The sequence below is a fragment of the Ursus maritimus genome, unplaced genomic scaffold (assembly GCF_017311325.1).
Source record: "Ursus maritimus isolate PB19 unplaced genomic scaffold, ASM1731132v1 scaffold_23, whole genome shotgun sequence".
In the NCBI taxonomy this organism is placed as follows: domain Eukaryota; kingdom Metazoa; phylum Chordata; class Mammalia; order Carnivora; family Ursidae; genus Ursus; species Ursus maritimus.
In genome coordinates, this window is record NW_024424786.1 from 42,631,029 (window position 1) to 42,656,139 (window position 25,111).

General features: G+C 43.9%; 1 protein-coding gene across 14 annotated transcripts in view; it reads left to right on the forward strand.

The window, feature by feature from the left end:
* PPP6R3 (protein phosphatase 6 regulatory subunit 3) overlaps positions 1-25,111 on the forward strand; it is a 137,974-nt gene that overhangs the window by 65,181 nt on the left and 47,682 nt on the right. For all 14 annotated transcript variants that reach the window (XM_040639561.1, XM_040639563.1, XM_040639565.1 and 11 more), the window contains 5 exons: positions 3,805-3,991; positions 7,393-7,530; positions 10,133-10,198; positions 12,780-12,892; positions 17,058-17,171. In XM_040639561.1, the coding sequence (XP_040495495.1) occupies positions 3,805-3,991; positions 7,393-7,530; positions 10,133-10,198; positions 12,780-12,892; positions 17,058-17,171 (618 nt within the window). The remainder of the gene's footprint in view (positions 1-3,804; positions 3,992-7,392; positions 7,531-10,132; positions 10,199-12,779; positions 12,893-17,057; positions 17,172-25,111) is intronic.

Below are 25,111 nucleotides of genomic sequence, written 5' to 3' on the forward strand. Positions count from 1 at the left end.
GATTGAANTATTTGACTCTTTCCCTCCTCCCCAGAAAATAGAACAGATTCAGGAACAAAGGGTCATTGATTATGCATTAAATAAACTTAATGGAATAGGAAGAATTAAAGCTTTTGGTAGATTCTTCTTTGCCCTTTCTCCCCCAGTCTCTTCTTTTCAGATATCTTTTTATTTCTTTGTGGGGAGATTTTTGCTGTCAGAGAAATAAGACTTATTAATGCTTTCAGGTTACTGGTGGTTTAGACTTTCAAGGAGGTGAGGTTATTTTCTCTGCCGGCCATTAGATTGACAGCTAGCATTAGCGACAGCCTCCGCTCAAATCAATGCCCTAAAAAAGAAGAGGAAAGGAATTTTGCATCAGGAAGACTAGCGTACTCCTGTCTCCCAGAAGACAGACACTTTGCTGTTTTGGAATTCCCTTCCCAGTGAACCAGGACGTGTGGGTGTGGCTTGTCGTGGGGCTCATCCTGGTAGGAGCAGGTGTGCTGCGGGCTTTGCATCCGGCCCACCTGAAGAGGGGTGTCACACTCCCCTCTTACAGAACATGAGCCGAAGGGCTTACCCTTCTGGGTTTGGTTTCCTCGCCGGCTGAATGAAGCTAATACCTCTTTAGCTGGGAAGAATAGGCACAGCACACCTTAGGGAAGGTGCTTATTTTACCAAAAAGTAGTCATGGCCTTTGTAGTATTGCCTTGGTCGGCGCTTTTTTTGTGCTAACTCTGAGGATGCGAGAGCAGGTGTGCCTCCCTGGACACATAGCCTTCTGGATGGCACCATTTTGAGGAAGCATGCCTTCCGTTGGGCAGATGAGTTCTCTGCTGCAGTTCTGGCCGGGATGGAGCCCCCAGCTGTGCGTAAGATACAGGATACAGCTGAATATGCAGAGGGATATTTCAGATGGGATCTGAAAGCTTTTTGGAGTTAAGGTTGACCTGTGGTCATCTCAGAAAATTTAGACTAGTATTTATAGAGTCTGGGTGGTAGAGTGATTGCTGTATTTTGTGAATCTCATAACTTCATATTAGTTAACACACGTGGATTGAACTCATCGCTGTTATAAGTCAGTGATCATATACAAGGTATTAAACGTTTGTCATTTTGCACTAACCTTTTTAATCTTAATGACAAATACCTCAGTTCTAAATAATTTAGCAGAAATTTGAACTAACAGAACTTTGAGAATAGGTCCTTAAGTAGTATAATAAATCCTAAAGCTAAGATGTTGTTGGTTGGGTCAAGCTTCCTACAGAGGGGCTGCCACCCTGAAAGCCAAGGGAAGGAGAGATGCTGCTCTTGACAGGCCATGTGACCATTGGCGTTTGCAGCAGAGCCCTTGGCCCCATCAGTGTAGGTTCTCTGGAGTGGTGGAGGTGAAAGCCTGGCTGGAATGCCTTTGAGGAAGAACTGGCAACAAAGCAGAGACGGCTCTTTCAAGAGTCTCCCGGAAAAGCAGCAGAGAAAGTGGATGCTGCAGGCAGATGGGAGTCAGGAGAGGTGTGGTGGTGTTTTTATCCCTGGTGGGAGAAATAGTGGGACGTTTGTATGCTGGTGAGAGCCATGCAGTACGGAGGGAAATGACAGACAGAGGGAGTGGGCCATCCAGGGATGTGTTGTGCCTGTGTAGGTGGGAGGCCGTCTGAGCAAAAGGTCAGGTGGAGGGCGGCTTTAAGAGCAGCTGGCTCTGCAGACAGGGAGGAGGAAGGCTCCCAGATGCAGGTTGGGGTGCAATTCTCATAGCTTCTGTGTTCTCACTACAAAGGAATTGAGGTCAGAGCATGCAGTGGGGGAGGGGGAGAGGCCTTGCCTCAGTGAGAAATGGAGGGGGTCTTTGGGTGTTTTAAAAGCTTGTTTAATGTTGAGGAGAGAGAGAGGAGCCCCAGCCCGTCTAGAACCAGGACTTGGAGCCTTATGTATAGTGCCCAGTCTCCATATTTGTGCTTCTTTATCTAGATCAAATGTCTCAGTCACTGTGGAAAAATACCCGAAAGTTTCATGAAAAAGATGTTGTAAATGCCCATGCCCTGTTCTGGACCTTGTATGTCAGAATTTGGAGAATACACCCTATGCATTTGGTTTACCGGTGCTTTATTTGCCAATAGTTTCAAATTGGGGCAGTTGAGACAATGTGCCCCCCAACCCCCCACAGCAGCATTTTGGAAGTTTTATAAAGTAGAAAATAAAGAGGAATAAAAGTAGCTAGCTTTCATTTATTCTTAGTATTTTGTGTTATCCTTCCCCGTGAGGTAAAGGCTCTTGTCTTAATATTGCAGACTTGGAAACTGAGGCCCAGGGAGGTTAAGTAACTTGTCCAAGGTCACGCAGCTCATAAGTGGTCGAGACAGAGTCTGAACCTAAGTGGTGTGAGTTCAGAAGCCGCACCTGCAACCACTGCATTATCCTGCCCCTGACATAATGGCGACTATATTACGGCATCTTTGAGCCCACATGTTCCATAAAGTAAGAAAGAAAGACTTTAATTTGAGCCACAGAAGAAGACAGCTATTTGATAATTTGCTCTTCATGCCCACACACCTGCCAGTTCTGTTTTCTTTCCCATTCTCTTCCTCCCTTCTAAGGTTCACTTGGGGACATTTCTCATACTGTTCCATCTTCCGACCTCACAGCAGACCCTCTCAGGGGGCTGCAGCCTTCTGGTTTGTGGCCGGTGGCCTCTCGAGCCAGGGGCCTCACAGCGGGCTGCCTTTGCTTGTCTCGGATGCCTCGAGGGGTGTCGTATGTGCTCTGGAGTACAATCCTTGCCTCTCCTGTCAGACAGCAACTTGTGGCTGTTTTGTCACCTCCCTGTCCAGCCAGCCTTTGACTTGCCACTCCAGACGGCCACTCCAGTTGGTCTTGGATCCTGGCTGCTTGACAGGGGGGCGTACAGAGCAGAGAAGTCAACTTGGTGGCGGAGAGTGTCGTGTGGGCCGGCCTTGGAGTCTGCATTTGTTGCTGTTGAAAACAGAAGAGAAATTGTGGTAAAAGGAGTGAGTGGAGAAAATGGATTAGCTCTCTGGTTTTCAGAGAGAGAGAGAGAGTGCTCTGGGGGTCAAAGGCAAACATGCTTTAGGGGTATAGCTATTTCCAGGGCTGTGGGGTCTCTGGAAGAGGTCTGTGTCCCACAGCAGTGAGACCTGACAGTGGGCTGATCCCTGGAAGACCTGGGAAGGCTGGCGTGGAGAGCTTGTGTTTTGTACACAGCTTTCCCATTAGGGTGACTCAGGCTGGTGTCTTGTTCTCTACTTCCCTGTGTTAGAACATTGATTCTCTTAAGGTGTAGTGTGGACTGAACACTTGATAAGCCCCCCCAAACAGTTTTTTAGTACCAGTTGCAGCCTATGTGAAAATAGAGGTGGCTAGTCTTGGAACCTGAATGTGTCTTGAGGACTTACCAGGTGCCGAGTGTAGTGCAGTTTCCTGGAAACCAGCATCCCCCACGGTTGTCCTGCAAGCTCTGCTGCCTTCCTGCTCGAGCGGGCTGCGGATGGCTGTGGCTGGAGTCAGCCCACACCCTGCCCTGCAGCGCGGCCTCCCCGGGCTCCCGAGCTCTAGGTGCGCTCGAGTTTTGTTGGGGAAAGTGTATCCTGTTCACGCTTGCTGTAGAAGTAATTTTTAGATACAGTAATTTTTAGAATATTCACTTTAATCTAGAGGTTGAGCAGAATGGATTGAAATAACTTTCTAATTCCCAGAGATGATTTTGTTATTTTTCACAAAATTTTAGGAAGCCTTTCTGATTTGTGTTTTACTTTCTGTAATGAAACTGTTAACACAGATGATGATACAAGTGTCCTGTTCTTCTAGGTACCCAAATATATCTTGTGAGTTGCTCACTTCTGATGTCTCCCAGATGAACGATAGGCTGGGGGAAGACGAGTCCTTGCTCATGAGGTTATATAGCTTCCTCCTAAACGACTCCCCCTTGAACCCACTACTTGCCAGTTTCTTCAGCAAGGTGCTCAGTATTCTTATCAGCAGAAAACCAGAACAGGTAAATATCGTTTTCCAGAAGGTAAGTATGAGGGCTGATCATCCCCCTGAGATGATCCCCCAGTAATTGTGTTCTGAGTGTGCCTTCAGTCCAGACTGGTTCTGTAGACGAGTGTGTTTTAAGTATACGGACTTAACCCTGACTTACACGTTCATGACCACGTTCTCACTTGACATATTCTTTTCGAAGTGCCTCACAGCTCAGCTCTGTAGTATACTTCGGTTTCCTCTTTTGACAAATAGTTACAAGCATGAGAACGTGGGGTGTCCATTTGCGAAGGTAGCACCATGGCTCATACTGAGGGTTGAAGGTGTGAGTGGAGTTGTAGTGACTCTGGTGAAGCGACAGTTGTTTTTTTTTTTTCTTTCCCCTAATGATGAGCACAACACAAATGAGGCTTTAAATCAAAAAGCTTTTCCATAAATGTAATTGATGACTAGTTCATACAAATGGTGATTATTTTCTGTTTTGATTCCACTCAAAAACTTAGTGTTAAGCTTGAGATGTCTCTGTTTATTTTTTTATTATTATTTTATAAGGTTTTATTTATTTGAGAGAGAGCGTGAGCATGAGGTGGGGGAGGGGCAGAGGGAGAAGCAGACTCCCCACTGAGCATGGAGCCCAAGTGGGGCTCAATCCCACGTCCCTGAGATCATGACCTGAGCCAAAGTCAGACACTTTAACTGACTGAGCCATCCAGGTGCCTCGAGACGTCTCTGTTTAGACTCCGTTCCTATCCAGTAGTTCAGGGCAGAAAATCCTACTTTACTGTTGTGGCATGAACTGTCCCCTCCCTCTCCTCCTGCCCTTCCTCCCCTCGCCCCTCACATCTGTTTTGTTCCTAAACAACTCAGAAACACTTGGGAAATTGATTTTCCAAGGATCTACTATATGTGTAGTGGTTCTCAAAGTATGGTTTCTTGACCAGCAGCATGAGTACCACCTGAGAACTTGTTAGAAAGGCAAGTTTGTAAGCCGCACCTCACACGTAGTGAATCAGACACTCTGAGGGTGGGGCCCAGAGATCTGGGATTTTTAGTAAGTCTTCTAAATGACTCTGACGTGTACTAAAATTTGAGAGTCACTGCTGTAGTGGATACTGGTGTGAAGAAGGATGTGCTTACCAGGAGATTGTGATCCACTTCTGGAAACAGGCACCCAAGGACCAACGAGAGCCTCCGATGCTCACGTGCAAACAGACGCCAGAGCGCAGCGAGCAAGGGTGTGATGCCAGGGCTGTAGCTGGTCTGATCGGCCGAGCCTGGCCTCCTCTCTGCTGGAACACAGGCTCCGTGACCCGTCCTTGCCATCAGCAGACATGGAGGGATGGAACTATTTTAGGCCCAGTATGTCTGTCCTTTGCCAAGGCAAACTGGATGCATGGCTTTATTGTAGAAAGACAAGATTGTTCTTTCATGTTCTTAATTAGGCAGGATTATTCTCCTAAATGTATTGGAATTGAGGTTCTTTTTTCTTAGATAGTAATCCCCAAATCATGATTATTGTAATACAGGCAGGCTGTCTTTCCCTCTTCTGCCTTCTGGTGAAAAATAACAGTATTGCTGAGCATTCTGGCAAAGTGCACACTGTCCGATCAGCCTGAGGTCCTGGTCCTTTCAGATGGTTGTAGCTGTTACTGACACAGGCCGGCCACCTTCATCATGCTTTTTCTCTTCACTTCATGCTAGGGGAGCCCAAATTCAGGGGCTCCGGTTCTCTCCATACCTTTATATAGAGCGAGAATGCTTGAAGCTTGCTGGGACTCTGAGTGTGTGCGCTGGCCTTCGGGGTCAGACCTGTCTGTGCACAGGTGATGGCATCTGCAATGAAGTGCCGAGAAAGGGGCCTGGTCACTGCGGCTCCTTGTGCTTCTTGGCTTAGGACTCTTGGAATGAGAATGAGAAGATTCAGTCACCCTCGCTCTTCTAGCTCTAGGAAAAGATCAAACCTGGCACCTCTCTCTCCGTTTGAGAATTGAGAGTGTAAATGAAGGTTTCCCATCCCACGAGATGTTAGCGTGCACGCAGCTGCGGGTAACGAGGGAACTGGAGGCCCGGCCTGGCTGGCCCGCCCCAGTCGTTCATCTGTCCCCGGGCCAGGACATCCAGCTGCCGGGTGGCTTCACAGTGTTGGGAGGGTTAGTGTCTCAGTGGTGTCATCCTCCATAGAGGGCATCTTGCTGTCCTTGCTGTGCTGTCCACAGCACTGGCTGGAGGTTGTGCCTTTGGGCTCCTGAGCCGATGCTTTCGCCACTGAATCATGCGGTATATTGGTCATGTCGGACTTTTTCCTCTTTTCTCCTTTGCTGTGCTTTTAAAAACTACCGTGTGATTCAGTTGTGAGTGGATGATTTGCGTCTAACTTCTTGAAGCTTTATATTGCGATGTTTAACCTCCCTGTTGAGAGGAGCAGTCTGTGAGAGTTGCTGCTCGTTTGTACCGGATAGCTTGAAGCACTTTTGTCATCTCTGGCTCATAGACTTCTACACGTGGGATGATGGCAGGATTTGTGGCTTTTGTGGCATACAGACCTAAGTTCAAACCTCAGGGCAGCCACAGTTTGGCTCTAGCAAGAGACTGACCTGGTCTGCGCCTTGGTTCCTTGTCCAGAGCGCTGAGCGGGGCAGCCCCACCTCGAGGGCTTCTGAGAGATTTTGGTGAGACTTAGCTGCAGCCACGCTGGCCTCGCTGCTTCTGGGACTTTTGAAGAGACACTTGGTGCCTCTGGACAGAAGGCCCACATGGGTGTGCAGGACAGAATGTGCTCCCTCTTCTGGCACAGAGAGACCCAGGTGACAGTTGTGACTTCTCGTGTCCCTTCTGTGTAGCTGCCCGTCTCTTCCACACTCCCCCTCCTTGTGTTAATCTAGTCAGGGGAACAGCTGACATCAGACCCATGTGTGGTGTTGCTGTAACGGGTGAGTTAGCCACTTAGACTCGCTTAAAAATACTTGATGTTTCGAAGTTTTTTTCTTACTTTCTAGGGACTAATTAGGATTTTGAATGTTTATTCTGCATATTAGTGCAGTCTGATGGACTTGCTTTATGTCCATAAACTGTGTAATGGTATATTCTCGTGCTCTTTATAGGGTATTAAATTATCCTTATTCTTTGAAAATTAATAATAAAAGTCAACAGAAATATAAGATTCTATTATGGTATATTTATATGAGGAAATGTGTGATAATTTGGGAGTTTTTTCCTAAGGGGTTTTTTGCATACTTAACAATTAGCGGGCTTTCCGCTTTTACATCTGATTACTACCTCAGCATTTGCCATTCCTCCACTTCAGATGGTGGTGGGATTTGAGAGGGGCCAGTTTGAGGGGTCAGGGTGGAATACATTCTAAAGTTGATAGTTCCCCAGTTATGTGTCTTTCAGTTTTGGTCTGTTCTCCTCTAGATTGTGGATTTCTTAAAGAAGAAACGTGATTTTGTAGACCTTATAATAAAGCACATAGGAACTTCGGCCATCATGGATCTGTTGCTCAGGCTCCTGACGTGCATTGAGCCTCCGCAGCCCAGGCAAGACGTGCTGAACGTGAGTAGAATTAGGACTCCTGCCGCAGGGTGGGGAGTGGTCCAGGAGCCGACGGGGCTGCTCGGTGCTGGGAGGGATTCCAGAGGGTAGGGAGGGGGAGGTTGTCTGGGAAACTGGCGGGGTGGGGGGAGGGCAGGGTGGGGAAGGAACGTGGTTCCAAGGTAGGTTCTCATGTTCCCCCCAGGATTAGTTTTCGAGATGTACACATCCAGAGGTTCCTGGGATGTTTCTTTGTGAGGGGTTCTTTGCCCTTTGCTGGTTTGATTTTCAGTGGGAGTGGGGCAGTGAGAATGGGTTGAACATGTGTTTAAAGCATGTCTGGTGGTAAGAGCAGAAGATTGGGAGTTACAGATCTCTGAGGATGCCATGTGGCGTCGCTCTTGAGAGCGTGACCACACCACAGGGTCACGGCTGCGAGGATGGGTGCGGGTGTTTCCGGGAAATCAGCCTTCAGGGTAACATTCCTCTTGTGGGTAGTTAAGATCATAGGAGAAGAAAGGGAATGGGGTTTATTTCCAAAAGGACACATTTTTAAATTTTGGTAGGTGGTTATTTTAGGATGCGTGCGCCTCTTGAAGAGCTGTCGTAAGTGGAATTTGGGTAGGAAGAGGGAGAGTGTGAGTAACTGGAAGATGAGGTTTCTCACGGGCTCTTATCTTTGCTGCTGCTTCTTAATCTTTTGTCTCCTCCTCTCTCGTTCTCTTCACTGCCTTCTTCCAGAACCTTCCCCAACCCATTCCATCCGTAATACGCACCCTCGAACCCTAGCACTTACTCATTTCTCTGAAATTAGTTTTATTGGAAATGCTGATTTTAATTAAAGCCTTGAACAGCCAGAGGAGAGGCAGGAGGGTCTGTCAGGTGGTGTTCCAGGAAAGGCATGTTGTGCTGAGGTGAGCAGGCGTGCCCGGGGCTTGGGGTTAGGGCTGGGTCTGTAGAACCAGACAGAAGTCTCCTGAGAACTGTTGTCATTGTGAGGACACCAGCTGAGGGTACCTAGTGAATGTCCTGGAGTTACCTGTGGGAAGGGACCCTAAATTGGGGTGCTGGTTCCTTTTAGGTGTGTTTTTGTGAATATCTTTTCCCAGAAGATGTTGAGGATTCCAGGAGAGTTGTTGAGGGCGAGGGGAGGGGTCACCTTTATATTTGGATTGTTCTAGGGGGAAATTACTAAGCATAGTTTCTTAGAATTCCTTTGGTCACTTCTGGGTTGAATTTTAGGGCCATTTCTAAAGGAATAGATGTGCTTCTGGAGGGTTGTGGTGATAGGCAGTTAATAAAGGCTTAGGTTGGGGGAAAGGTAGTTAGAAACTTTGATTTGTGTGCCCGCCATGGGGGAGTAAATGCTTATTAATGGCTGTGGAGGCAGTAGGAGTGTGGGGCTATGAAAATAGCCCTCAAAGTTTCCTTCCTCTCCCTTGTGGTCAGGATCCTCCTCTCACCTCTGCCCTACTAAATCAAAATCTGCATTTTCGAGATCCCCAGGAGGGTGATTCATGTCCCCATTTAAAAACTGATCTTGAAATGTAAAGTTGAACCTCTAGCTTTGTGCCCTCTTGTGTTTCTCTTGGGCACCTTTCTCTTTAAGGAGCAGGCAGCTGTGCCCTAGCAAATTGTGTTTGATTTCTTGCCACCCAGCCCCGTGCCTCCCCCCTTCCCCCAATTTCCCTTTAACCTTTGGCTTTTGTTTTGAGGTTGTTTTTGTTTTTGTGTCCTTTCTTGGTTGTAAGTGCCTTGTTTATTATGTTGCTTCTGTTCCTAACATTCTACTAGCTGATATTTAATTTATTCTCCTTTATTCTTCTCCTCTTCCTGTTTTCATTCCCAGCAGTACTGCATATATAGGTGAGAAAGGGTTGTCCTGGACAGGATACTAGTTCTGTACTAACTCGGGACAGGGCAGGTAAACTCTCCTGCTGTGGTGCCCTGCCCCTGTTTCCTGTGGCTCTTAACTGGTTTTGGAATCTAAAAGGTCATCTATGTTTTAACCCACAGGCTTGATACTAAATTCTATTTTTCTCAGTCTTTCTGAAGCCTTTTTTTTTTTTTAAAGATTTATTTATTTATTTATTTATTTATTTTGGGGGGGGGGCAGAGGGAGAGAGAGGATCTCAAGCCCACTGTCCTCTGAGGGTGAAGCCTGACCCTGAGATCCTGACCAGAGCCATAATCTGGACTCTTAACTGACTGAGCTACCCAGGCGACCCTCTGATGCTGTCTTAGGGTGAATACTGTCTAATAGAAAATGTATAAATTACACACACACACACACACACACACACACACACACCCCAAACAAAATACAGGCCCTTTTAGTGCTTAGTGTCTGAGAATCACCCTGTGGCTAAGAAGCTGAGGTTAGAATATTTGTATGTGGGAATTGTAATTTTGGGCATAGTTGGTAGTGTTGGCTACTGTTTAAATAATATATTCACTGGCATTTTCCTTGGGGGACTTTTAATTTCCTGTAGTGTTCAAAGTCCAGAGAAACCTGTAACATTCTACTTAAAATGTGATGGATATTTCCAAGTATGTTAATCTTCATTGGGGCTTGAACAAGAGCCACGCATTGCTATGATTACCTCTACAATGTGTTTTACAGTGGTTAAATGAGGAGCAAATTATCCAGAGACTTGTGGAAATAGTTCATCCATCGCAAGAAGAAGATGTAAGTTCTCTTGTGTGACTGTAAACTTGATTTTTAAAAAACAAAAATGGAACCGTGTTTATTTGTGCATAGAGCATAATTGTACGAGACATGAAGGTAGAGGACCGGCATAATCTGGCATTCTTAAAGTTGATGATTTTCTAAGCACTAAAGGCTTTAACAAATATTACATTTTGCTGATGCCTGGAACATTTTCAGAAATGTGGAAAACAGCCGACCCTGGTTCTAGCACCAACTTTCGGAGCTTGGGATTTCGTGCTGAGTCTGCTTGCCTTTGTTCCAGACCTCCTCTGTCCTGCTTCGTTTTCCTTGTATGCACATCGTTAGCCCAAATGGTGTGGTCACATCTGCCCTCGTGTTTTCTGTTCTGGCTATGCTGTCCAGGCAGCACATCAGAAGCTTTGCCACCGTCGAACCCCTAGAGTGCTAGGCCCTTGGCACTCATACTTCTTGGCCTGGCCTCTGGCACTGACAGGCGTGGCTTTGTCCCAGGAGCTGGGGATTGACTTGGATGTAGAATTGAAGCTGCTCTGGAGTTTGAAGACTGAGCTCTGTGCTGGGGGATCCTGTCTGGGTGGGGTCTCCGGGACTAGCCCTGGTAGAGGAAGCTGGCAGCTCTGCTGCTCCTCTGGTTGCCACCTTCCGTCGCCGCCTGAGCCCCACGGGATTGCCCGTGTTTAGCCATTTCTGCCTGTGGACATGACAGCTCTGCAGCCCAACCTGCTCTCTGGGAAGGAGGTGATTTAAAGCAGATGCGCGGGGTATGTCATGGGGAGGTCAGGGGACCTTCTGGTGTGCCTTAGATTGCCAGTTAGATTGAAGAGTGAGACCATGGACGAATAGCACAAAGGGAGAGGTGTGTAACCAGAGTTTATTCTCACTCAAAAAGCTTGATTTAGTCCCTCGGGTGTGTTCAAAAACTTTTGATACCTGGAATTTATCTAAAACAGGCTCCCCCCACCAAAAAAAGTTAATCACTCAAGGTTCTGTTGATTCCCCATTTTCCCTTTGGGACAGTGCACCTGGTGCTCCCCTACGCTATTGTTCCTGTTAACATTCAGAACACATCCCAGTGTGTGCCAGTATCGGGTGCTGGAGTGGGAGAAGCCCTGCTTAGTGGGAGCCTGCAGTCTGGTTGGGCTGATAACACCTCCTATGGCCAGGGGAGTTGGACGGTCTGAGCACGTTCCCATGTGATGCAAGTGTGGCCAGTGTGGGCCGTGGAGAATGATGACGGGAGTGTGGCCTGTCCCGTTCATGGGGAATACCTGTCCATGGACGGGGCTTGCCTGTCGCTAGGTTTTCACATTCTCAAACACCACTTGATTGCTCAACAGCAAAGTATACTTGTCTGCAAGGCTCAGAGAAACTGGTAAAGAAGCCCACACCTGCAGCTCTTATTTCTTTCTTTCTTCCTTTCTCTTCTTCCTTTTTCTCTCTTTCTTTCTTTCTTTCTTTCTTTCTTTCTTTCTTTCTTTCTTTCTTTCTTTCTTGGACAAAGCATTTGGAGGATTAGCAGCTTCTTTACTTGATTTGCAAGAAAGTTAATTTTGCCTCTGGACAGTCCTTTCGATACTTCTGCTTTGTATTAAGTGATAAATTCTATGCTAAGATCATAGTGACCAGTTTATATTTATTAAGAGAATGTTAGGTTCCTAATTCTAGTCAATGGATTTTGATATTCTGGTGTATGTAGTTATCTGTGCTGGAATATCACTGTCTAGCTGTGCTGGACACGTAACTGCTCCGTCTGTGGGCTGTGCCGCGTGCCACAGAACGTAATGCATTTGGGTGCTGAGATTTTAGACCTTTCATGTAAGGTAAACACACTGTACACTGGGAGAAGATGTAATATTTCTTACCCATTGGTATATTCCAGAAAGCTATATTTGTCTTTTTTTTTTTAATCAGTGCTGATTTAAAAGCCGATTTATCAGCTTCTATGCTGATAAAAATATATACAGTTGACCTTTGAACAACATAGGGGTTAGGGGTGCCAACCCCCTATGAAATTGAAAACCCATGTAAAACTTTTGACTCCGTTAACTGTTAATAGCCTGCTATTAGCTATAAGCCTTACCAATAAGGCAAAGCACCAGTTAACACATATTTTGTATATGTATTACTTACCATATTCTTACAATAAAGCAAGCCAGAGAAAAGAAAATGTTATTAAGAAAATCATAAGAGAAAATACATTTAAATAAGTATACCATATTGAGAAAATTCACGTGTAAGTGGACTTATGCGGTTCGAACCCATGTTTCAAAGGTCAGCTGTATTTGGGGGGTGTATTTTTTCCAAGTTCTCAGTTGTAGAAATTTTTCCTTGCTAGAACTTTGATCCCATGTCCCTACACATAGTGATCTGTACTGTGCGGTATTGGTGCCTGAAGCTCATTAGCCTGGCAGAGTCATACTCTTGTGTCTACGTTACTTCTTCTCACCTTGACTTTTTACTCACTGCAGCTTCTCACGGCCAGTGTTCATTTGTATTTCTTAAGCAATTTCCTCGCTAACGTTTTGTTATAAATTTGACATTTGACGTGTTTTATAGTTAAAATTGTACTTTTTTCCTTTAGCGGCATTCAAATGCTTCACAGTCACTTTGTGAAATTGTTCGCCTGAGCAGAGACCAGATGTTACAAATTCAGAACAGTACAGAACCAGATCCCCTGCTTGCCACTCTAGAAAAGTATGTTTAAAACTCTGTTCTTGTTCTTTTTTTTTTTTTTTTTTTTAATTGATGCTGTTTAATGTGTTACCAGTGTGAGTGGTTGGTAAGTGTTCCATCTGTGGGAGTCACGACCCTGCAAAAGACCCTGCAAAAAACCCTAGGTCGGGGAGAAGGTAGGAGAACTGGCTTATCTGATCTCAGCCATTTGTGATGCCAAGTGGCGACCTTACCTGGAGGGTAAGAATGTAAAGAAATGACATTTATATGTAGATTTCGAACTTTTCCAAAAGCTGGAACTAGAATTCCATAAAGCCCTCATATGACAGCAGTCAACTTCTCTGCAGGTCTTTGGTGAAGAATCGTCTGCTACACAGACTGACTTGACCCATTGTAGTCAAGGATTTTTACCAGAAGCTCTCCTTGGGGTTCACTATACCTTTGCAGCTGACTGGGGCAACCTGACCAGACCTGATTTGAAGGGTTACAAGTCTTGTATGTTTTTTGTCTTTGTACTGCTCTGCCCTTATTTTTAGACAATTCCTTGGGAGCAGCCATCTCATGTTTGGGTGGAAAATAGTTTGAGGATGGTGTGCTGTTTTGAAATTTATGAACAGCCAACTCATGGGTACTAGCTTTCCTAGATTTACACATTTTCTGAAAGAATATTTGCCACTGAGCACGGGCCTACATTTGACCTGCAGCTACACAGCTGGAAGTGTTTTTAGTAAAGAACAATCAGGCATTTCCCCACTTTGGACAAGGAAATGGAAAGANNNNACATACAGTGAGCACTGTTCAGTGTGAATGGTAGCCCTGCTTCAGCTCGCTGCCACCGCTCTTGTCCCGGCTAATGACTTTGTCAGTCCTCTTCCGGTCCTTCTAGATACTGATGCTCACTTGGCTTCTTTTGGCTTAACTGCCTGGAAGGCCCTTGTATTAAAAGAAAACATTTTGTGTATTATTTACCTGGCACGTGTTAGATGAACAAGGAACAAATTAAGAGACGTGGTATCATTTTTAAACTTTGTCATCCGAGAAGTAGAGTTGTATTTTCCCAGGAAGGGAGTTGACTAATTCTCTGAAGTGGCAAAACTTAAATTATCAGCTTCTAAGTAAAATGTCATTTTCCTTCCCCATTTCCGTTATTCTTGGCATTATAGCATATGTACTCTTTTTGTAAATATAAGACATTCCACATTCAAATGCTGGTAATTATAGTAGTGTTAGGTTGAACCATGTAAAATTGCCATTTGAGTAAGTTAAAAAAATGTTGAATACCAACAATCTCATATGGTTCATGACAGCGCTGTGCTGTCCAATAGAAATAAAAGTCACATGTCATTTCAGATGGTCTAGTAGACACATTCAAGTAAAAAATAGGTGAAATTAATTTTAACAATGTATTTTATTTAATTGATACAAAATATTTGAACATGTGCTCATTTAAAAAAAATTACTGAGGTAGTCTATATTCTTTGTATGCAGTTTTGAAAAGCCGGTGTGTATTTTACACTTAGGACAGGTCAGTTCAGACTCGTTACGGTTTGAGTACAGTGGCCGTCTGGGACAGCAGGTTCCCCCCGGATGCCGGACTGGTCAGCAGTGAGCACCGAGTGTCAGTGCCACCGGAGCCCTCTCCGATGTGGAGTCTGTGTGGGCACTAGCTGTTACAGGCAGACTGTGTCTTTAGTCCTGGATCGGGCAGCTGTAAATGGAATCATGCAGCTGCGTGCTCAGGATTGGCGTCATTAAATAGAAGTTGGAGTAGATTTCTTCAAATTCATGGACCTGATGAGTCAGGGGTCTGATGATGTCACTGAGTTAAATCTTCACTGCAGTTAGCAGTGGGAAGACTTACTCTACCACAGCCTCCTGCACTCTTGAGAATGAGAACCAGCCCCTTTTAGTATAATCAGATATGCTCCCACGTTATGATGGTTCTTTTAGTATCTGTTGATTAAGGAAATACACAGTGACCAAAGGCTTCTACGGGCTTGGTAAACTTACTAATCATAACAGCATTTGTATATGGTTGATATATTATTAGGTATTAATGTATAATATCTGTTTATATTTGATAAACAATGAATAGTATAGCAATATTGTATTATTAGGCCAATCTACTGGCAAGACGTAGTATACAGATTACCCAGCTCTTTATATTGCCTGACAGCCCTCAGTTGGGGTTATATAAACACAGAGATATGTGTAGTGCAGCATGGAAGGAAGAGTTTAAAATGAGCTCAGGTTAGAGGGAATGATAAAGATGGGTAGGGATGCCAGAGGGTCTCTGAGAAAGTGGACGGAAGTGTTAGATGGTGAGTAGCTTGGGAAGCCATCAGGGCTTAAATTGAGTATATGCAATTTAGTGACTCAGGAATTCTGAAGTTTAAAAATTCCTTTAAAACCAGTTGTGTTAGAGAAGGTTGGACTGTGCAGCTTTTAATTTTTGATACAGAGGAGCTTAGCGTGAATTGGGGTTTGATCCCAGTCAAGCCAGTTAGCTTCCCTCTGACTGCCCATATAGAAAGCAGAATCAAAACAGAAGTGCGCCATTGTCTCAAAGGCCTGGATTAAAGTCCCTGGAGGGTTACATGCCCAGAACAACTCCCATGGGGAGTTTACTCATGCTCATCCTAGAACTCCGGTTTTGTTAAATGTGAGAGTAAATCTGTTTTCTCTCTCATGTAAATAAATGCCTTATTTAAGGAATACGAAGGCATTCATTTTATCCTATTTGAATAGCTTAGTCCCTCAGTTTATGATTTCGTCTGTATTGGGTGATATTTGTGTGTTCAGATAAGACTCATGGTTCAGCTATTATGTTACATCTTGACCATCACATTTTTGCTGCTTGTCGTATCGTTTTTGTTGATGAGTAGGCTGCTTTCGTAGATCTAGTCAGCTGATGAAACCGTGAGCTAGCGAGGGCCTCTTTGCTAGCCGCTCCCGCAGGCGTTGGCATTTGTGAAACTGCGCTCTCTGATAGGTAAGAACACGACCCTTGAATGAGGAGGTGGACAGCTACAGTTGGATGCTGTGTTCATAGTCCTGTATGGGGCATGAGGCTGGTCTTTGAAAAATATATATATTTACTGTGAAAAAGCTGTCTGTTTTCTAGAGCCCGATCCCAAACCTAGTATTTATTCTATAGACTGCTGTGTGTTGAGTGACTTTTATAGTGCTGTTCTGGGTAAAGTTCTCACCATTTTAGTGCTGGTCTGGGAGTACTTAAAAGCTCCTTCCATCAAGGGGGTGGGGGTCCTCTGAAGTTAGGTTAGATACCAGTTTTATTTGCTTCGCCCAAATAAAAAGAGATCTCTCCTACTTGCTGCCTTAGCCTGGTAAGGGGACTGGTGTTGGGATGCAGTGAGCACAGCTGTACCTCGGGATGACTGGCATCTCCACTGGGTGAGCAACAGGGACGGCCCAGCTGTATGTCCCATTGTAAGGGAGGTTCCAGTTTTTCATTCACTTGGCTGCTGAAAATTACTGAGATTCTAGGAAACAGATCTTCCTTGAGAATGTCCATATAAATTTACCTAATAAGTTACCCTTGTGTTTTACATTCATCATGGCCTTGAGTGTGTAATGGGAAGAGCCTATAGAAAATACATTTTGGGCAATAGTTCAGGCAAATCCACTTCATTGCTACCATATTATTTTGATTTACCAAATTTTAATTATAGGGTAAAACGAAACAATTGATCTTGTCTTTTATGTGTTTTAGATCTTAATTATACACTAATGCCTTTGTGGGAAGACATTTGTGGGTTCTAATTAGCCTTTTTTGAAAAATTCCCCCCTTTTGAAGAGTTCCAAATCTTCTTACCACCCACAGCCACCACCACCAGCACCCTGGTCTGAGTGGAAGGTGACTTCCAGTCTTGAAATACTTGTTGGCTCTACAAGATTGGCAAAGGCAAGCAGGGCCCAGGTGATTCTCCAGAAAGGAGGGCGGGAGTAGGAGAACACATGAGGGAGAGTTCGATTTTAGAATAAGCAGGATCACTTGTCTAGTTTAATAAATGTATTAAAAATTAAATATTAAGTGAAACAGATATGCCCAAGTGAGGTTGAGCTCTTGTAGAGTACTTGCCTTACTGGTGCCATGCTCTTCTTCTCTGACGTTACTGTTAATTGATGTTAAAATTAGGACTTGACTATTTATTTGTTTCCCTAGGCAAGAAATTATAGAGCAGCTTCTATCAAATATTTTCCACAAGGAGAAAAATGAATCAGCCATAGTCAGTGCAATCCAGATACTGCTGACTTTACTTGAGACACGGCGGCCCACGTAAGCTTTCCATTTGTCTTACAAATGCTGAGCCATTTTGTTTTGCTTTTAGATTTTCTAGAAACTAAGAGTTGTTGGTTGATATGCTACAATCTCATGCCCTTGAATTGCAGGTGCTGAGTCTTTCTCCGTCATATGAACTCTGAGTTAGTTTCCTGTGAGCGTGGGATATAGGGATACAGTTAAGATAGTGTTTGGTGAGCGCTGTTTACTGGCAGTGTTTGGTTATTTGAAGTAGCATGAGAAGGTAGCTATAACAAGTGGTGTCAGAAACAAAACATGTAACACAAGAGAAGCGTATTTCTCAATTATGAAATTGAAAGTAGGTGTTCCTCCTGGTCAGTGGGCAGCTCTCTCTCCTGCAAGTGGCAGTTCAAGGATGCTTTCTGTCTTATGATTCTTTTCTACACATACTAACTTGAGGCTTCAGTTTGGTTCTTCGGGGATTTCACATGTGAGGGTGCTGCAGTTCGTGAGGCTATTTTAAAATGGGTGGGCAGGTGGCTTACGGCCTTTAAGGACAGATTTGTGTCAGGTGTTTCAGAATCAGAAGTGTGGTCTGCTTTTCCCATGTATGTGCCCTGGCCCAGCCAGGTGATGTTTATCATGTTACTCTTTACAGTTCATGTCCAGTGCTAATTCACTTACTAATTGTCAGAATTTTCTGACTGTTCCCTGGAGCATGAGGATTTAAAGAGGTATGTATATGTGAGCACTCCAGGAGTATGTGGTTTAGAGATTAGAGTTTGTATTTTCTCACTCACTGTTAGATTTCTCCAGTAAACGAGAGGGCATGAAGAGGACAGAGGAGGCTGCTGTCAGCATATGAAAATATCAGCCCTCCGGGGTTTCTGGATGTACTTTCAGTGATGTCATTTTGGTTTCTAGCAAAGTAGTGAACACAGTCATTCCACTTCCCAAATTCCTAATCTCTATTCCCGGTTTGTTGAGTCTTTGGTTAGTGGTAATGGAAGGGCAGTTTGGCAGCACTGCTTCAAAGCTCTTGTAATTTGGGGATTGTGTCTGCAATTTTGACTTTGTCTGTGTCTTCTCCTGCAAATTCTATTTTAAAGAATGTAACCAGTGACTTTTAAGGTATTAATCAAGTGGTGCAGGACTGTCCTCTTGCTTCTCAGGCTTCACGACAGTTGCACCATCTCTTCAGATGGTTTGAAAGCACCTGAAATGGTGCTGTGAGGCTTGTATCAACTACCCTGACTTGAGAAAGGAATAAATCTGAGAAAAAAGGTACATCTTTTCAAATGGAAGAAAGAAAACACATAATTATATAATCTAGAGCAGAGAAGATAGAACAAAAAGAGAAACAATAGAAGGAAATTTCTGACCAGAAGGAACTTGTCTTCAGATCAGAAAGTGATCAGATGCTAAGCAAGATTAAATTTAAAAGGGAGGGCAGCGCTCAGATTTTAGCCTTTTCCTGATGAGCTTTATGAATCCCAAGAAGAAAGGACAAATCCTAAAAGTGTCTGGATAGGAGAAAATGGGTCAACCACAAAGCAAATCAGATTGCCAGGCATCTCATATGTGAAGCGAAATAAAGGCGGAAAGCAGAGGGCAGGACCGTGCCCCTGGCGCACTGCTGCTGACTGCTAGGATGCGTGAGGGCAGAGCAGGCCTTCCCCTGACTCTGCGACCACAGCGTTCCATCAGGCTTTTGTTCCCAGCGTGAAGTACCTGAAGATGGACTTGACCAAAACCAAACAGAAATAAGTTAAAGAACTTAAAGGAATAATATTCATAAAAGTGATGATAAATGAAATGGATAGGGTTTGAAAATTATTATTAATATGAATGTGAAGGTTAAATGTTCAGAATGAATAATTGAATAAGCCACATGTTGGAAAAAACAATACATTTTAGATTATTTTAATAAAACTCAAGAAATAAGGAGAAGGGGTAGGTTAGTATATATTAGCTCTTACCTTACACCAAGGACCTGGGGTACTTTCATAGTTTCATTTTTCATCTTGGTAAAATTAAGAGTTCAGATACGTTTTCCATAAATGCAGACCAGTAGTAGGCTAGGTAATTCCCAGAGCTCCCTAGGGGACAAGGACGGCAAAGAAACCTGAGAGCTGTAGATGCCAGGGGAATTCGCGCACACCTGCAGGCTCTTCTCAGGGAAATGGCTGTGGCGGGGCAGGCCGAGAGGCCAGAGAAAGCCTCCCTTGCAGAATGGGCCTCAGGAAACACAGCAGCAGCCTTTGGGGAAAATGCACGAATCCCCACCATAATCCTTCCCCTAGTGCCTGCTGAACGGAGCTCTTAGGCCACTAAGGAAATCCCGTAGTCATAAAGACACAGGTGAAGACCATTTGCAGTGGGGAGAAGGGACCAGAAAAAATCCTGTAGCCCATGGGAGAGGCAGGGACATGTTCTGGGCACGCACCAACTATTAGAGATCCTCTTCCACTGAAGCAGGGTCAGTGAGACCTAGGGACCCTTCAGCTGCCTGAGACAGGCTGAACCAAAACAATAGCATTTCTCCCGCTGCTCCCATTCCGCCAGGCCTCCAGTAACAACAGCAGTCAGCTGATACAGGACAGGCTAGTGTGGGAGGAGACTTTGTCAGGTACAGGAGCAAGCTTAAAGGGAAGAACTTGAGCTAAGAGTAAGCTAAAGAGTGACGTAGAGAAAAACTTGGCAAACCAGCCCTAACTATAAATACAAAGTAACTTGAGATGCATTTGAAGTCTGTAACACACTGAGGGAAGTCAGTCCTAGCAAACCTAGTTCAGCTGCTGACCTTAGATTGATTTAAACCCCACGTTAAAGGTCTAGAGAAAAAGAGATATGTTCTTTCCAGAAATAATGCTTACATCGATTTCTACTCCTACACAACTTGTCCACCTTTCAACCAAAAATTGCAACACAAACAAGATAAAAAGAATCCCAAAAAACTCACGAGCCTGAGTAGTCTATAGAACTAGATTTAAAAATGTTGGAACTGTCCGACAGGGAATTTAAAGTAACTCTAATTAACATGTTAAAAGATTGTGGGGAAAATGGACAATATGTGAACAGGTGGGGAATTTGAGCAGAGAGGTGGAAGATCATATGGAAATCCTAGAACTAAAAACCACAGCATAAATGAAGAATGCCTATGGGCTTATTGGTGAACTTGGACCGACTCAAGAAAAGAATTAGTACAGGACATCAGAAATTACCCACACTGAGCCATGAAGAGTTAAACCAAAAAGACTTGCTTTGTGGGCTACAAGGGTCTAGAAGTAATGACATGCCACTGGGAACAAGGATGAGTTCCCAGATCTTGGTTTTTCACACCATTCTCCAGGGAAAGGAACCAGGGATTCTCAGAGAAATGGTCAGTTTTACGACGAGGGGCAAGAGGAGCCTAGAGCATCGTGTAGTACAAAAATAAGGAAGTACTAAAAACCCTAGAAAACCCCACAGTGTAAGTGGCAGGGGTTATGTCAGAGGAACACAGGAGCCAGCTGAAAGAGCTTTCATTGGCCAAAGCAGATTCACACAATCAGCAACAACAGCGTAATAATTTGTACAATAAACTAAAGCTGTGTTGTCTTAGAACCCAAGTACAAAATAGTCATTAGCTCACACTGATACAAGTAAACGGAGAAGAGACAAATCTTCCCTGCGGAGGAACTTCAGACAGTTCGTGTAGATGCTCCCTCCTCAAGGAGGAAGAACATAACTGCGCACTTTTCATTGTAGAACACACACCATGACTTCCTTCCAAAGAGTTCTGTATGGAAAGATAACAAAAAGAGCAACTTGACGGTGACTCTGACAGACACTTCCTCAGCCTGATAATCAAAGCGAATAGGCAACGATGAGTTGTGTTGACAGTTTGCACTCTTGTCGTGGTGTAGTGAAAATGACATCTTACCTGTGTGGTGTTAACACCTCTCCGAGACCCTGCGGTCATGAGGAAAACACAAGAGAAATTTCAGTTAAGGGACATTCTGCACAGTACCTACCTAACCAGTGAAGTCTGAGTAACTGTCACAGCCAAGAGGAGGCTGAGCAGCCATGACAGTTAAATACAATGTGATGTCTTGGGTGGGGTTCCAAAATGAAGGAAGGACTTCAGGTAAAAACTAAGGAAATCTGACTAACATGTGGATTTTATGCATCAACGTGGGTTTATTAATTGGAATATGCATTGTACTAGTGTAAGGTACTAATAATGAGAAACTGGGTATGGGTTAGGTGGGCATGCTCTGTACCACCTTTGCAATTTTTCTGTCAGTTGGAAATGGTTCTAGTAGAAATCAACATAGCATCTCGAGAGAAACCCAGTGAGAGTATGGAAGACCGGAACAGCAGTGGCAGCCTGGCTGACATGAGTGACACTTGCAGAGCCGTCCCCTGGCCACATCACGGTGCACAGTCTTTTCAGATGCGCATGGAACTTTTATCAGGATAGACCAGATTCTGAGCCATCAAACAAACCGTTGTGAATTAAAATAGTTTAATCATACACAGTGTTTATTCAGACCATTATGGGTTTAAACTAGAAATCAATAAAAAAGATTGCTGGAATATCCCTGGATATTTGGGAATGAAGCAACACACTTAAATAACCCCAGGGTCAAAGAGGAAATGACAAGAGAAGTGAGAACATATTTTGAACTAACTAATAATGGAAACAGGGAATGTCAGGATTTGTGGAATGTAGTGAAAGTAGTAGAGGAAAAGTTCTAGCATTAAATGTTTATATTAATTACAAAAGGAAGACCAAAAAAAAGAAGAAGAAGAAAGGAAGACAAAGTTTTGGATCCACGATCTAACCTCCCACCTTAAACTAGTAAAGGAAGAGCAGATGAAACCCAAAGTGAGCAGAGGGAAGGAAATAATAAAGATAAGAGCAGAAATCAAAGAGATTGAGAAGGAAAAAATAGTACAGAAAATCAGTGAGACCTAAAATCTAGCCAGATTAACTTAATGTAGAAAAGATACACATTATAGGAATGAAAGCGGGGACATAACTGCATTCCTACAGACATTAAAAGAATAATAAGAGAGTACTGTAAACAACTTGGTAGACAGTTTCAGTGGTTTAGAGGAGATGGTAGCTTCCTTAAAGGAGTAGTACTGCCAAAGCCCACTCTAGAAAGTAATAGCTAGCAGAAACAGACTTCGACCTATCGAAGAAATTTAATTCCTGTTTAAAAGCTTCCAACAAAGAAAACTGTCGGCACAGATTAGCTTCATTGGTGAATTCCACCAAAGATCTAAGAACTCTACAGGAATATGGAAGAGAGGCCATTTTCCAGCTCGCTTTATGAAGCCATCATTACTTTGAAACCAGACCAAAATATTACAGGAAAGAAAACTAACAAGATTCCACAAGAGCTTAGTTGTAGAATTCCTCAAGAAAGTATTAGCAAATTAAATCCAGCAACATATTAAAAAGATAATATATCATGACCAACTATGGTGTATCTTGGGAATGCAGGGCTCATTCATCCTTCACAGATCAACCCGTGAGAATGACCAAAGTCCAGAACATTGACAACAGCAAATGCAGGTGAAAATGCAGATGAACAGGAACTCATATTTGCGCCTGGTGGGAACACAAAATGGTACGGCCCCTGTAGAAGACAGTTTTCACAAAACTAAACATAATCCAGCTCCTTGGTATTCACTGAAAGGAGTTGAAAACTGATGTTCACACAAAAACCTGCACATGGATGTTTATGGCAGTTTTATCCACACTTGTGAAAACTTGGAAGCAACCAAGATGTCCCTCAGTAGGTGAGTAGATAAATAAACCGTGGTATATCCAAACAAATATTCCTCAGTGCGAAAAAGAATGAGCTGTCACGCCTTCAGAAGACATGAAAGAACCTTAAATGTATATCACTAAGAGCTTTAAAGAGGCCAGTGCAGAGGCTACAGACTACATGATTCCAACCGTGTGACGTTCAGGAAAAGGCAGAACTGTGCAGACCATGAAAAGATCAGGGGTTGGCAGTGGGGAGATGAATAGACAGAGCACAGAGGACTTCTAGGGCAGTGAAAGTAGTATGATACCATAATGATAGATACGTGTCATTATAGATTTGGGTAAATCCCTGGAATGCAGAGCACCGAGAACGAACCATGATGGTAAACTGTAGACTTTGGGTAATTATGTTGTGTCATTGTGGGTTCAGTGATTGAAATGGATAAACCACTCTGGGTGTGCGGTGGGTGTGTTGGTAATGGGGGAGGCTGTGCACATGTGGGGGCAGTCTCTGTTCCTTCCCCTCTACTTTGCTATGAACTTAAAACTGCTCTATAGAAATAAAGTCTCGGTAAAAAAGTCAATCAGTATAACTCATGTAACAGATTAAAGGAGAAAAACCATCTGGTCATTTCAGTACATTCCTTTATGATAAAAACCTCTTAGTAAATTAGTAGTGGACGGAATCTTAGAAACTGATAAGGCCCCCTTTTTAAAAAATCCGTGGCTGACAGTATTCTTAATGATCAGAGACTAAAATGATACCCCTAAAATCAAGAAACATGGCAAGGATCTTCGCCATTGCCAGTCCCAGTCAGCCTCATGCGGGGAGGTCCCAGTCAGCGCAGTAAGGCAGGAGAGGAAGATAGAACACTGAATCTGTTTGCAGAGGTCAGGATTGATTGTCTGCACAGAAAATCCTAAAGAATATATAAAAAAATTCCTAGAACTACCAAGTAGATTTAGCAAAATTGCAAGATATAATAAGGTCAGTATTCAGAAATTAGTTGTATTTCTTTTTTTTTTTTTTAAAGATTTTATTTATTTATTCGACAGAGAGAGAGACAGCCAGCGAGAGAGGGAACACAAGCAGGGGGAGTGGGAGAGGAAGAAGCAGGCTCATAGCGGAGGAGCCTGATGTGGGGCTCGATCCCGTAACGCCGGGATCACGCCCTGCGCCGAAGGCAGACGCTTAACCGCTGTGCCACCCAGGCACCCCATAAGAAATTAGTTGTATTTCTTTATAATAGCAACAAACAACTGGAATTTGGAATTTTTATGATATACCGTTAACTATAGCACAGAGAAAAGAAAACACTTGGACATACATCTGTTTACAAAACGTGTGCAGGATTTAATGCCGAAAACGCTCAATATTGATGAACTCAAAGACTATCTAAATAAATGGAGAGAGCTGCTGTGTTTGTGGATTAGAAAAATCAGTGTTGTTAGGATATCAGTTCTCCCCAAACTGATCTGCAGTGTCGGTGTAATTCCAGTCAAAATCAAAGCAGGAGTTTTTGTAGAAATTAACAGGCTAATTCTAAAACTTACACGGAAATTCAAAGCAAATACAGTAGCCAAAACAATTTTGAAAGAGAAAAGCAGAATTGGAGTACTGGCACTCTCTGATTTAAAGCTGCAGTAGTCAGGACAGTGTGGGATTAGCGAAAGGATAGACACACAGCTCTTGGGAACAAAACAGTCCAGAAGCAGGCCCACACAGCATGTGGTCAGTTGGTTTTTCACAGAGATGTGGAGGCAGTTCAGTGGAGAAGGGATAGCATTTTCAACACATGGTGCTAGAACATCCATCTGCAAAAAAAGGGGGTGAGGGGCCTCAATATGTACCTTGCACATTATGCAAAAATTAACTCAAAATGGATCATAGAACTAAATGTAAATCCCAGAACTATAATGTTCCAGGAGAACATCCATGGCCTATGTTAGGCAGAGATGTCTTAGATGTATTACCAAAGCCCGATCCATAAACGAAAAGTTGACAACGCGGATTCCATAAAATGCTCTGTGAGAGATTCTGTTGTGGGGCGCCCGGGTGGCTCAGTTGGTTGAGCATCTGGCTCTTGATTTCGGCTCTGGTTGTGGTCTCGAGGTCCTGGGGTTAAGCCCTGAGTTCTCCAGTCCTGCTCGGTGGGGAGTCTGCTTGATGATTTCTCTGCCTCTGCCCCTCCTCCTGCTGAAACTCTCC